The sequence below is a fragment of the Crassostrea angulata genome, chromosome 7 (genome assembly GCF_025612915.1).
Source record: "Crassostrea angulata isolate pt1a10 chromosome 7, ASM2561291v2, whole genome shotgun sequence".
In the NCBI taxonomy this organism is placed as follows: Eukaryota; Metazoa; Mollusca; class Bivalvia; order Ostreida; family Ostreidae; genus Magallana; species Magallana angulata.
The window spans coordinates 2,703,581-2,718,366 of NC_069117.1; the positions used below are offsets into that span (position 1 = coordinate 2,703,581).

Below are 14,786 nucleotides of genomic sequence, written 5' to 3' on the forward strand. Positions count from 1 at the left end.
GATATTAGCTTTTGCATAGTCATACATACTCTGCCTTATTTCATTTAATTGCTCGGGGTTTTCCACGTATCTTTCGACAAGATTTGATAGGAAATTTTCCTTATCATAGTGACCAAATTGATTTTTAATTTCTTCATAAATTTCAGTTTCAACTTCTTCTGCATTTTGAGTGCAGTAGATATTATTCTCAATAAAACTGTCATTTTCACCATCATTTTCACTATCCCCGTTGGCACTCATTTTTTTTTTTACCAGTAGGTGTGTAACATGCTACCCAAACTTTTGGAGACACCCTGTATCTGTCAGACAGTCGATCGTGACCCCTTTACTGGACACGTTTTCGTTATACCTGAGTGATTATTTACAGGTAAACAATCACAGATAAACAAAATTGTTTGACCGGAAGTGTCTTATTCTTGAAATTGTTGCCTTTTTGCACAAAAATGATGATATGCACACAACAATAGTATATCATTCGACGTAAGTACCTCTTTTGAAGACCTCCGAGGGTATAGAAGTACGTATTCGATGCAGAAAACGGGTGCACTGTTGACCTACTCGTCCACCATCGAGAGGCACCAGGCGGGGGAATGCCATATATAAAAGATAGAAAGCCACTGAGAGCTGTATTTGATGAAAATGGCTAACTACTTTTATTTATTTATAAAGGGTGTATTGACATACATATATCTTTATTACTTTCTTTAAAAAATATTCACATCTGGTTTTTATATCATGGTTATAAAATAAGTTTAAGCATTCATGAACATACAATCCATTTTTATTTCAAAGAATTTCTTGCAAATATTTCTTTAAAAGATAAGGCAGAATTTAAGTGTAAGTTTAATTATCTAGATCGAAAAATACAAAATATTAATGAATCGTCTCACAGAACTCGGTGCTAAATGTAAATTTTGTGTGTAATTGTGTCAGAATATTTTTTTCAAAACAGGCCCTTGGTTTAGGAGGTATATAAAAAGTTTTGCTACAAGAACTGCTGTACACATCTATGTACGGACACGACCTGATGATTCCTTAGTGAACATGTCTACACTGAATTCAAATGCTACGATGTGATAGATTCAAACATTCACATCAACAGAACTTTGGAGAGAGTCAAACTAGGCTGTATCGAGATGAATAGGAAATAGGAAGTAATCAATATAAGTTTTAATTATAATTGTTTATCCTTTTGGGTCTATAATTCTGAAACACTGTAAACTTGTTTGTGTTGTGGCTAGTATGTTTTATATATTGTGGGCTTTTAACACCATGCTATCATTAAACTGTAAACTCAGGAGCAAATGTGCAGCAAATCACGCACCATTGACACGAACATTTCTCATATTTAAACATTGGTCGTAAATCTATAAATATTTGTTATAACTTATCTTTTATGTAGAAATACAATAAACAAAATTCTGGTAAGTAATTATATTCATTCTCAAATTTAAAAACATCAATTTAATAGAGTGTTTGAACGAACTTTCTTTAGTTAAAAGTTCAAAAAGTTCAATCTGCAAAAGAGCTGACTCGCGGCGACCGAAATTGTCAACCCCTTTTTACTTTAATAAAAGACATTTAAAGATAGATTAACAAATTAAGGTTGATACGTAAAACTGATATTAATATTTCTTTAATAAATATTTAACAGCATAACTACACGTACCATATATTCAATAGCGTTTGAATTAAAATCGATTTTATTTGTCATTACTCATACAATAACATATACAAGTAAAACTTTTATCTTTTTAAGAAATATAACTCAATATGTTTGTACTACCATGCTTTTTATATCATATTTATATAAACGTTACGAAATCGTACAAATAGTTTAAGAATATTCTAATGAAATGTAATAAATGAACATTGTAATGATTTTTACTGAACATTATATGTCAACAACGGCAACAATATCCGACGGTGATTATTCCTATATTTAACATTTACCGCTTTTACTTTTTAAAAATGTCTGTTTCATTATTGATTGAAGCTGATTCTGACTTGTTTTTCATTGATTTAAAAAGTTTGTCCAAAATGGATGTCATAAATGTTACACTCTAAATATATATTTAAAAATGGTATTAATTTTTTATGCGTAACAACAATTTCTATTTCGTCAGTAACAAAATGCAAGAGAAGAGTAAAATAAAAGTTGCATATAATGCCATCGTTTGCTGGTTCATAATAAGCAATCTTCCGGATTCCACGTCAGGTAAGTGAAAATAAGTATATCGTGTGAATCAAATCTTAATCAAACGGGGTATTTTTTCTGATTCTGAAAGAAGTTTGGCATTTTTGAACCTTTTTCAGCACGCTGTCTACGACCCATTGATTGCCAAGATATTATGTGGTCGGGTCGTAATACAAGCGGTGTCTACACGATTTATCCACAAGGAACAGGTGGATTCAAAGTGTACTGTGACATGACCACGGCTGGGGGTGGATGGACGGTATAGAATAAACATACAATAATATAAAAGATACATGACCCAAAAAAAACCCTTAATATCAAGTTAAACTATGATGTAATACCTCTGTATAGCAGCTGTTTAGTGAATAACGTGTTAAAAGTTCCTATTTTCAACCAGGTTTTTCAAAGACGAATGAACGGAATTGTTGGATTTAACAGATCCTGGCGAGAGTACCAGTATGGATTTGGCAATTTTAAAGGAGAACACTGGATCGGTAAGACTAAACTAATATTGTTATAACAAAAGTAATTAAATTGTTTTTCTTTAGAAAATACCTAATGATATTGAACTTGTATATTTTCTTAATACGAGGAAACCAACGAATTCATCAGTTGACATCTCAGGGTTGGTATGAACTTAGAGTGGATATGTCTGACTTCAGTAATAAAAGCCGATTTGCACACTACCGAATTTTCTCTGTTGGAAACAAAAATTCCGGCTATCGACTGTCGGTTGGAGAATACGAGGGAAATGCAGGTATTAATTTGATTAGATGAACAGTATTTAATTTTCGAACAATAATGAAATTTCCCCAGATCTTTTGCCATCGGTTCCTATTAAAATTAAAAATGCAATCCAAGGGATTTCCGATAAGTGATACCACAACTTCGGATAGACTAGGTACATAAAGGCCTTCACGTCGAATGCCTTTTCATAAACCTTGAGAAATAGAGTAATATATTTTGTAAGAATTTTTATCTAACAATTAATGAACAGGTAAATTTTAGTTAATAAATAATTCATAAATAACAAACTAATTTCTATTCTTAGCTAAACTGACTACATGAAATGGAAAACGGGTCTGTTTTGTTTTCTACATGTAAATAATTCTAAAATCCTGTCATTCATAATCTAAACTTTTAACCCAAACATTTTTTCAGGAGATTCTTTGGCATCCCACAGCGGCAATTCATTTTACGCCAAAGATCGAGATATCAATAACTGTTCCTATAACTACAAAGGAGGTTGGTGGTACAACAACTGTCATTACTCTAACCTCAATGGATTGTATTTGATCAGTACACACTCATCATATGCTAACGGAGTAAACTGGTATCATTGGCATGGCTATCATTACTCACTCAAAACAACGGAAATGAAGATCAGGAGACAGTAGACTTGGTTATGAAGTTTACATGCTGTGTTCTGTTCAAATTTTGTTTTACATTGAATCCTAAAATCTTTGAATAAATATTTGAATAAACAACAATATCTAATTTTTACGAAAGTATTTTACTCTTCAACAAACTCGTTTTAATCAATTATTTAAAAAAAGAATACGTTGAACTGGCTTATAACAATCAGTCTTTAATTTACAAAGATGCCTTACGTTATTCTTTATATGCCCATCTATTTCAAAGGTCCATGGACTATGCGTTACACTCAGTAAAATTCATTCTAAACCAAATTTAAATAAATGATCGAATCATAATTTTCAATGTAAAACAATGGCTTTAAAATTTATTTATAAATCTCTTAGTATAGAAAAACGAGAAATATCGGGACCCCATCTTCTTGGTTTTTTTTTTAAGATGGACATTTTTTCTTTCAATCGGCGAAAATTATGGTCTAAATCTCACAATATAAAAATGCATGAATATATGCTGACTCTAACATGTTATACTTTTTTGTTAAGTTAAAGTAAACTTTATCTTTAATTCAACTGAAATTTTACTGAGAATTAATAAATAACGTGAAGCAGACTCTTAACAGTTTCAAAAAGTGTATTTTTAAATTAGCATACATCTGTGATGGAATTTACTTTAATTAGAATTCGTCTTATTAGTCACAATAAAGACCAATTATTTTGAAAGAATAAACGCATGTATAAACTCTTATTAGACAACAATGTTTTTCTTTGTCAAATGTATAAAAGAAACTTAGACAAATTGTTTGATTGTGTTTGAAATGAAGACATAATCCATCAAGTTGTTGCGGAAGTTTAGAAATAATGTAGCATATGCATACAATAACATTTAAGGACCGAATGAGAACAAAAGTAAAAAAGAAAACTGCAGATGATATGGAATCATTTGGCTTGTATATTATTTATGCGAATCAATCCATATGCATGAATTGAGAGGCAATCATGTTTAAAAGAGCATGAGAAAAAATTATGAGATCAGACTGTTAATGATTTCATAAAATTCAACATCTGTTTTATTATAATCAAAGTATGGCCGGGCAATTCCCCAAATCTAAACTGCATAGAAAATCCCTGGGGTATTCTGGACAATGAGGCCTACAAGGATCCGCGCCCAACATCCATGGACCAATTACGCCGCCGTCTTCAACTAGCATGGAGGGAGATTCCCTTGAAACAGTTGATTTCTTTAATTCATTCAATGCCAAGCAGAATTAAAAATGTACTGAAAAACAAAAGGTGGTCTATCTAGTTATTAAAAATCAAAATACTTACACACGAGTTGTTTTTTAATGTATCTAGGCTAAAGTAAATCACGGAACAAACTTTCTTAACACCCTTTATATACGTTGAAAGAATTCTTGCAGACAAATATTGCCCTTTTTTCACAGAACATCTTGTTCAATTTATTAGTATTAAACAAGTTCAAATACAACATTACAAATAGTTTTAAAGCCTGAATAAAATAAATACAGTATTTCGAAATTTGTACTGTGAGGATGGTTTTTTTCCTACAAAACGTAGTTTATGATAACAATGGTAACAAAAACAGAACCATATATTAAACAATTGCCAGAGTGTTTCATTAGTTAAAGCTGAATCTGATTTGTTATTCAATTATTTTAAAAGTGTCCATCAGAATGTATATGTAATTTACGTTACGCTAAATTAATATCTAAAAATGTGCCATTGCACAATCTGTTGTTTATTTCTTTTTGAGCAGTAACACAATAATATGTTAAATAAGACAAAAAGTAGAAAAAAGAGGTTGTATATACTGCTTGCTTTATAATAAGCAATCTTTTGGACTCAATGTCAGGTGAATGTGATTTAATTATAATTTAGCAAGTGGAGTCATTCTTCATAAAACAGCTATTGGTATTTACGTGTCTTAACCGCAATAGCTGCATTGGTGAGTTATTAAACTCTTAATTAACGATTTCCACGATTTTCTTTGGTCATGTTATAATAAAAGTGGTGTCTACACGATTTGTTCTCAAGGAACACGTGTGTTCAAAGTGCAATTGCAATTGAGATGACCGTGGCCAGAGGTGGATGAACTGTATAAATACCGTCAGATTCTTCAACAATGCTTAACATAAGTTTAAGTTATGCTGCAAAAGTTGTGAGTTAAGTCTTTGTAATGGATGCTTTAACACAGAACTGAAACACATAGCAGACGCAAATACAGCGTGTACGGCGTTGTGATATTAGGACGCGTATTTTGACATTACTTCAGTTGAAATAAGAGGAGTTTTACTATGCTCTTCACATTTCTTTCATGAATAAAAAATTAATTGTTATTCTTAAAACGAAGACTAAGGTCTAAAAGACAATCCAACTTTGAAATATAATAAGAACAATATATATTCTAATGAGTTTTTGCTGAGCATTAATAAATATTAGAGATAAAGATATTCCTTCAAAACTTATTGGTCGAGTGATTTTTATCAGATTTAAGGTAAATACACAGCAACCGAACCAAACTTTTCAAGTGTGGATTAAACTAGACTTCTTCTTGCCCTTTATTTTATATTATCAAATTTTATATGGTTCCAAGTTATCAGCTGAGACAAAACAGATCCAGACACATTTCGTTGATATGAACGAAATTTTAGAATATTCGTGTATATTCATGATGCTGTTGTCAGTTATTTTATAGATGAGTAAAATGAGAATCGTGACAAAACAAATATAATTATTCCTTACGGGTTTAAAAATTTTGAAAACTGTTCACAATATAATGATATATGAGAGTCACATTTTCTGTAATATATTCTTCATAATCACGTTGTTCATGTTTTTTATTGTTGTAAACATATAAATAAGTGTTTATAAGTACGACTGACTAAACTTTTACACGGAGATACACAGTTTTTCTGGGAGTATTTTTTCAAACTTTTGAACACGTTAACTACGAAATCATGTTTCACAGTTCAAAAAACCATGTATATAATTTTAAAAATGGCATACACTTTCTTTCTGTAAAGTGTTGAGGGGTCAATTCCAAGGTCTGAAGGTTGAATACAAGAAATATTAAATGACGATCATTTTTCATAGTGAAATTATTGCTGACTATAATTGGCCTATAATTATTTTCACCCTAACGTAAGGTTAATCCCACAATTGATGGTCGGCTTGGATTGGAAATAAAATATTACGAAGGTGTAAACAATAGTTATGCCTTATTCGGGCGGTGGTAATTGCCGATGACACGCCATAGTCTATTAGAGTATCAGCTTGGCTAACGTCGAAGAATACAACCTCTTTAACAACCGAGAATCTAGTGGTCCGTCTAAAAAAAACTGGTCTAAATTAGTAATGTGGCATTTTAAAGCAAACCAACTACAAAAACGTACCTTAGTTTCGTAGATCTTCTCATCTGGAACATTGTTAAGAGTACTAACGTTGAGGCTGCTTGTATATATACCATTGTGGGTTACATGATAATATCGGCGCTGAATGCATTGTTGCTTAGCGAACACAAACACAAAAATAACAGCCCGTGTCACATAATCAAACAAAATTAAACATCGTGTAAAAATGCATTATATTTCTCTTATCATACACAACATATACAATGTCAGCCATGTCTATATTTTTCATCAGATATAAGGCAAACCATAGCATCAGTATGAACAGACTTAATCCAGATGCTAGTACTTTTAAAGTTGTGTATGCAATCATCGTTTGCTGCTTTATAACCACTGTACTGCTGCCCAAAGCATGTAAGTATGTTTGTAAACTATAACGTAATCATTACAAGCAATGATGGGTAATATAACTTTAAAGAAAATTTTGGATTATAATTTACAAGTTTCTCACAACAAACGATTCTCGAGTTGTTTATTGTGATTCGTAAGAAAAGAGTGTCAAAATCTAAAGATTGGAATCTTTAGCATGCTGTTCCCTGCCAACTGACTGTCAAGATATCCTGCGGTCCGGAAGTCTTACAAGCGGTGTCTACACGATTTATCCACCAGGAACAGGGGGGTTTAAGGTGTATTGTGACATGACCACGGCTGGGGGCGGATGGACGGTAACAACATATAGCAATTTTATAAATATTGATTTATGATAAATGGAGAATAAGTACAGTTTATATGCCATTTATCACTATTCATATATATTAAAAATTTAGGAAACTTGTTCAATATTGCATTAGGTTTCTCAATTATGCTATATAATCCCCTAACGACATCTATCATAATTATCATACTAGGTTTTTCAAAGACGAATAACTGGGGATGTTGGATTTAACAGACTTTGGAAAGATTACCAGTATGGATTTGGTGACACTGATGGAGACCACTGGATTGGTACAGATCTAGATGAACATGACGAAAATCCTTATTTGACTTATAAGTCCTTAACATTTCCAATAACGAAATGTAATTTTGCCATATAATTTTAAACAGGAAACCAAAGAATTCATCAGTTGACATCTAAGGGATGGTATGAGCTTAGAGTGGACATGTCTGACTTCAAAAATGAAAGTCGATTTGCTTACTACCGTACTTTCTTTGTTGGAAACAAAGACTCTGGTTATAAGCTGAAAGTTGAAGAATACGAAGGAAATGCAGGTTAACAATTGCATTCCTTATTAAGACGTTTCGATTTGATTGACAATGCTAATGAGACTAAATTACAGGAACAAATATTTCTTCTTCGGGAGATTCAACGCAAACGCATAAAGGTTTTTTTACGCAAGGGACAAAGATAACAATGAAAAATGTTCATATCAATAAGTTGGTTGTAAGAAGTGCCACAAATTTAACCTGAATAGAGTGTTGGCTACAATTGCTGATGTCATTTGATTTCATCATGTTTTAAATCTATTTCTTTTTGCAGGAGATTCGATGGCTATCCACAACGGTAGTAAATTTTATGCAAAAGATCGAGATATCAATGAGTGCGCCTCTAAGTATAAAGGAGGTTGGTGGTATAAACACTGTCATGATGCCAACCTCAATGGACTCTACCTGAAAGGTAACCATTCGTCATACGCTAATGGGATGAACTGGTTTGATTGGCATGGATATCATTACTCACTCAAAACAACAGAAATGAAGATCAGAAGACAGTAGACCCATGATGTTAATATATTGTGTTTGGTCAAGTGTTATTTTAGATTTATTTCTAGACTATTTGAATAAACAATATTCAAACTTTTGTTTGTTCATTATAATCAAATATAAAAAGATAAGTTTAACTACGGTATCTTTATACTATCTTAAAATATATATATGTTCTTTACACAATCTGTTTCAAATCTATTTCTCTATTTTGAAATCTTCTCCTGTTTAATCAAGTGAAAATTAAAGAACTGACAGTTTACAGCTGCAATACCATGTTCCGATGACTAGTAAAAATGATGTCAGATCCATCAAATAATATTTAAGAATGTTGTATTCTTCTGATAGCTATTACAATCAGTTATGAAATATATCATCATTATAACAATGATTTCTTTTACTGGTTATATAATTTAAAAAACCTCATTTAAAAATAATTTTTACATGTATAGCCAATAAATTGAAACATTGAACTTTGGTATAGAATTTCACGGATTTATATATCAGGGCAAATGTTGACTTTTTTTGTTAAAAATATCAAAGTTAATTCATTAAGTGAAATTATTTTGATCAGTTAAGAACAATGCAATGGTACTTGTGGTGCAGAAAAACGCAATTTCACATGAACGGTATCAGAGTATTTGTCAAAAAAAAGTATATGGCAAATGGTCTTTAGAGTGGAGGTCGCAGTTTTTTTTACTCGCAATTCAAAAGTAAACTTCATTCTAGAACGCCGTTTGCAATCCAAAATTTATGATTCATATTTGGAGTCTGAAGTATTTAGGGTCATCAACTAGTGGGAAACCACTGCTATTGTAATAGATGATGTGGTCATCTCCAGTAAATGGAACTGGAACTCTGCTAAAAATACACTATTCATTTCAAAGAGATAGTCCTTACCAGTGCGGTGGACGTCATATTTTCTTCGAAAGGTGTTTCTACAAATCATTCCGTCTAATGAAACGTGTTCGGGTAAATAAACGGAAGGCATGCAATGAAGCTTGCCCTTATATAGGCGATGTGTAGCTATTAGCGTAACAATAGACACAAAAACTAATAGGGCGATAGTCGCAGATAAAAGGGAAATATTATATATAATGCTTTTTAACTAATCACGGCAACACCGAAGCTTGTTTGTTTCCATTCTCGTTAACGATATGAAGACAGTAACGCCTCGTAAATGTAAAAATAATTGTCATTTATTAAAATAGGAAGCAAAAATATAGAGCATTATTAACTACATCAAAGGTGGCTTTAGGAACCACAAACAGTTTACAAAATGTTAGCTTGGTTTAATCAAATGCATATATAAGATTCTCCGACAGGTTTGTGTATGGGCTTTGATACCGGGGGGACCGATTGGACCTGTGAGCTTCTTGAATTATTCAACGCCATCAGCTTGGATAATAAAGATAAATCAAACTTGGTTAATTTGAGCCAGATTTAAAAATATGTATTCATGATAATGCTGTTAGTTATGTCATGTAACTGAGGTAAAAGAGCCCAAAAATCTCTTCCGTGACAAACTACTATTATGATCAGCCCCGCTGGGTTTGAAAATTTGAAAAAAAATCACGATAAAATGATGTATGAGAGGCACATTTGCTGCAAACCACGCTTCAAAATCACGTTGCTTGTAGTTTTTATTGGTCGTTAACATACAATAAGTATAAATAAGTAGGGTTGAATTTTACGAAGAGATACTGTACAATCACCTATTAACTTGGGATCCCGGTGAGTATTCATTCTTACATCTTTACATGTCAAATTTGATAAGCTGTTTAAGATTTATCCACTTCATTGAAAAACACAAGCATGTATCATTGTAATAACATTTACGTTTCTGTTAAATCTGCATTAGGTATCAAAATTTGAAGTAAAGATTACGTTTACTCAAAGAGTACACCAATTCAATTAACAGGAATAAAAATCTACAACTTGTGCATTATAGCCTTTCTCTATGTAGTTATTATTCAATTTCAAATAACTTGGTCGATGATCTACATTTATATTTCCTAGTTTATTTTGGATGTTCATCGAAGAACTCTCCAACTACCAAGATTATCTTTTTTTGAAAATTACAATTCACTAAACTATTTGAAAAATGAAACACAGTGAAATATTGATATTGCTAATTTAACATTACAATAAATAACTTGAAAATCATTGTTTTTATATTTTTATTTTGAATTTTGAATTTGCTCCCTGTTATTTTCGACCTTTTTCACTTTCAAACGGTTTCGCACCTTTTTTAATAGGAGATCGCCTAGACTTTAATTCGCCCCCTGACAACGAGGACGAAGGGGGCGCAAATAAAACAGGGGACAAATATTTCCCTTTATACTATACATACATAAGATACATGTTTTGTCTATACTTAAGATATATAAGTTGTGTCTATACATAACATACATAAGATGTAAGATACCATCTTCGCTAGCAAAGTTTTCTGATCCGCACAGCTTCTCACAAACCCTTGGCATATCATGCTATCATAAGTCGGTCTTTTTTTCGTCACGTAATCTCTTATCCTATTTTTAAATCATCCAAATGATGAAAGATGCCGTATGATATATACGTACCTGGTGCAGAAATGTCAGTCTCTGTAGAAATTGATATTGACATGTTTGAAGAACGTTAAATGCCCAGTTTATTCAATAAATATGAATAATGTTAAATGTTACATATAGATCGAATTCATTTGTAAGCTGAAAAACTGGGCGCGGTAAACAGTTGGTAAATCCTCAATCTACGAGTGCATGCCTATGTTAATAACCAGTCTGGTGTACTTGTTATTGCACCATTGAATTGTACATGAATCATGAAGGCTCAAACAGAAAGACTAGAAAAATTAGGATTTTGAGTTATTCGTGTTAGAGACACTCGTGAATAAATAGTAGGAAAACATTGCAGATTAAATCAAATATGCGTTTCATTATTTTGGTTGGTCGAACGGTTTCAGTAACCCCCAATCAAAATCCAGGGAAAAATTCCCGACTTTTGATAGCACAATAAGCCAAGGGTGTATGAGAAGCGTTGCGGATCAGAAAACCTTGGCTAGAAAAGATGGTAACATACATAAGATGTGTCTCTACGTACAAAGATACATGAGATGTGTCTATACATAAGATACATAAGGTGTATCTATACATAAATAAGATGTGTCTCTACATAAGAATTGCCTATCCACAAGAGGAATTTATACATAGGACGTGTCAATACATTAGATGTGTTTATATATAAGATACATAAGGTGTTTATACATAAGATACATTAAATGTGTCTTTACATAAGATACAAAAGATGTGTTTTTAATAAGATACATAAAATATGTCTATATATAAGATACATAAGATGTGTCTAAACATAAGATACATTAGATGTGTCTATACATAAAATACTTAAAATGTGTCTATACATAATAGGTGCCAATCCATAAGAGGAATTTATACATAGGATGTGTCAATACATCAGAAGTGTATATATATAAAATATATGAGATGTATCTATACATACAATACATAAGATGTGTCTATACATAGGATACATAAGATGAGTCTATACATAAGATACATAAGATGAGTCTATACATAAGATACATAAGATGTGTCTATAGATTAGAAATATCTATACATATGATATATAAGATGTGTCTATACATAAGATGCATTAAATTTGTCTATACATAAGATACATTAGATGTGTCTATACGTAAGATACATGAGATGTGTCTATACATAAGATACATAAGATATGTCTATACACAAGATCGTAAGAGGTGCCTATCAACAAGAGGAATTAATACATTAGATTACATAAGGTGTATAGGTACCCAATATATTTGTTCTAATCCGTAATACATAGCTGATACATGAAGGGAAAATCTGATTAACGACATGCTTACTTTTCAAACACATTTTATCTGAAGAATATATTTTCATATTTTTTCCATATTCTGATAGACATTTTATTTCTCTTCTTCACAAAAGATATTCATACATTGTCAACCATGTGAACTTTTTGTAGCAATAACGCAAAGCATAGCATCATGATGCATAGACAGATGTCACAGGCTGGTACCAAATATGTTGCGTATGCATTCATTGTTTGCTGCTTTATAACCACTGTTCTGGTGTCTAAAGCCTGTAAGTATGTCTCTGCACTGTTATATAATCATTTCAAGCTATGATGGATATGTGAAGTAAATTTGAGATTAAACAGTGGTTTTCATTTTAAAAAATTATCGAAATGTTTAGAGTTGTTTAAAAAAAGAGTGTCAAAATCTAAAGATTGGAATTTTTAGCATGTTGCTCCTTACCAACTGACTGTCAAGATATCCTGCGGTCCGGAAGTCTTACAAGCGGTGTCTACACGATTTATCCTCAAGGAACAGGGGGGTTTAAAGTGTATTGTGACATGGTTACAGCTGGAGGTGGATGGACGGTAATAACATATAACAATTTTATAAATATTGATTTATGATAAATTGAGAATAAGTACAGTTTATGTGCCATTTGTCACTATTCATAAAGATCAGAAACTAAGAAAACCTTTTTAACATTATGTCAGTTTTATTATGCTATATCATCTTCTAACGACATCTATCATAATGATCATGCTAGGTTTTTCAAAGACGAATAACTGGGGATGTTGGATTTAACAGACTTTGGCAAGATTACCAGTATGGATTTGGTGACACTGATGGAGACCACTGGATTGGTACAGATCTAGGGGGAAATGACGAAAATCCTCATTTGACTTATAAGACTTTTCACGTGTGAAATATCGAAATGTAATTTTGTCTTACAATTTTAAACAGGAAACCAAAGAATTCATCAGTTGACATCTCAGGGTTGGTATGAGCTAAGAGTGGACATGTCTGACTTCGAAAATGAAAATCGATTTGCTTACTACCGAGTTTTCTCTATTGGAAACAAAGATTCTGGTTATAAGCTGACGGTGGGAGAATACGAAGGAAATGCAGGTAAACAATTGTATTCTTATTAAGCAATGTTTATTTAGGTGACGATGCTGATAAGACTTTCATTACTCTAAATATTCGTTGATAATTAAAATAAATTTTTATATTGATTTCAGGAGATTCAATGGACGCCCATAATGGACAATCATTTTACACAAAAGACCAAGACAATGATAATTGTTCAAAAAAATATAAAGGTGGATGGTGGTATAAAACATGCCACAGGGCCAACCTAAATGGACTGTACCTGAAAGGTAACCATTCCTCTTATGCTGATGGCGTGAACTGGTATCATTGGCATGGTTACCATTACTCATTGAAAACAACGGAAATGAAGATTAGAAGACAATAGATTTTGCTATGAAGTTTACAACCAGTGTTTTAAGATTTGTCAAAGAATCAAACAGTTAAGATTTTAATAATTATATTCAGACTATCTGGAGGTCAAATTATAGTTCATGTTAATTTGCTAATTATATCTATGTGTCAATATGCAGTGTTTTAAATGTAATGAGATTTGTGTTTAAGCCAGTAAAATTAAATAGCATAAGACAATTAAAAATGTAGTCTTAGGATTGATTGGAACAACTTTATTCAAATATCTTTAAACATCTGAACTTACTCAGAAGCCTTTGTAATAGGTTTTTTTTTCATAGGGTTACAACTGTTTATAGATAAATCTCAAAAACCAATCATTCATTTCTGAACTCTTTTTTCATTTTATTATGAGATTATGATATTCTATTACAGCTTCAGTTATTGCCGAGATCAAAGAGATATGTTTTGTTGTTTTTTTAAAGCAACATGAACTGCAATTTTCATGTTGAATTTTTTTTTTTTACGAAAATGTAATTTTTAATTTAAATGACAAAAATGTCATAGTTTTTAAATATCTTCAAACCATTTTTGTGTGTGAAAAGGAGGTTGAGAAGCCTTAACTGGAGCATAGTTGAATTGTTGTCCTGTACAAAAATTGATTTCCGAAGAGGAGACATCTTTCTTCTGACAAAAATTAATGATTTTTTCAAACCTTTTTTTTATCATAAAAGTTTAAGTTATATGCAGACTTATCACACTAGCAGCGTTTTGCAGCAAAATAAAATTCTAAA

General features: G+C 31.8%; 2 protein-coding genes across 2 annotated transcripts; both read left to right on the forward strand.

Annotated features, from left to right (window-relative positions):
- Positions 1-1,391: 1,391 nt before the first annotated feature.
- Positions 1,392-8,709, forward strand: LOC128156390 (fibrinogen gamma-B chain-like). The gene is made up of 12 exons (XM_052818503.1): positions 1,392-1,424; positions 2,127-2,218; positions 2,317-2,456; positions 2,595-2,691; positions 2,790-2,954; positions 3,359-3,530; positions 5,813-5,815; positions 7,231-7,349; positions 7,521-7,660; positions 7,844-7,940; positions 8,040-8,204; positions 8,473-8,709. Exons 2-12 carry the CDS (start codon positions 2,134-2,136, stop codon positions 8,706-8,708), a joined length of 1,419 nt encoding a protein of 472 aa, XP_052674463.1. The 5' UTR covers positions 1,392-1,424; positions 2,127-2,133; the 3' UTR covers position 8,709.
- Positions 8,710-10,367: 1,658 nt separating this feature from the next.
- Positions 10,368-14,141, forward strand: LOC128191573 (fibrinogen C domain-containing protein 1-like). The gene is made up of 6 exons (XM_052863704.1): positions 10,368-10,430; positions 12,723-12,841; positions 13,000-13,139; positions 13,319-13,415; positions 13,516-13,680; positions 13,794-14,141. The coding sequence occupies exons 2-6, from the start codon at positions 12,745-12,747 to the stop codon at positions 14,027-14,029; spliced, it is 735 nt and encodes a 244-aa protein (XP_052719664.1). The 5' UTR covers positions 10,368-10,430; positions 12,723-12,744; the 3' UTR covers positions 14,030-14,141.
- The last annotated feature ends 645 nt before the right edge of the window (positions 14,142-14,786 follow it).

Excerpts from the sequence above, each read along its gene's own strand:
- LOC128156390 (XM_052818503.1), top strand. The coding sequence starts at position 2,134 with ATGCAAGAGAAGAGTAAAATAAAAGTTGCATATAATGCCATCGTTTGC. Across the intron at positions 2,692-2,789 it reads TAAAGGAGAACACTGGATCG|GAAACCAACGAATTCATCAG; the intron begins GTAAGACTAAAC and ends TCTTAATACGAG. Across the intron at positions 8,205-8,472 it reads AGAATACGAAGGAAATGCAG|GAGATTCGATGGCTATCCAC; the intron begins GTTAACAATTGC and ends TTCTTTTTGCAG.
- LOC128191573 (XM_052863704.1), top strand. The coding sequence starts at position 12,745 with ATGATGCATAGACAGATGTCACAGGCTGGTACCAAATATGTTGCGTAT. Across the intron at positions 12,842-12,999 it reads TGTTCTGGTGTCTAAAGCCT|CATGTTGCTCCTTACCAACT; the intron begins GTAAGTATGTCT and ends TGGAATTTTTAG. Across the intron at positions 13,416-13,515 it reads TGATGGAGACCACTGGATTG|GAAACCAAAGAATTCATCAG; the intron begins GTACAGATCTAG and ends AATTTTAAACAG.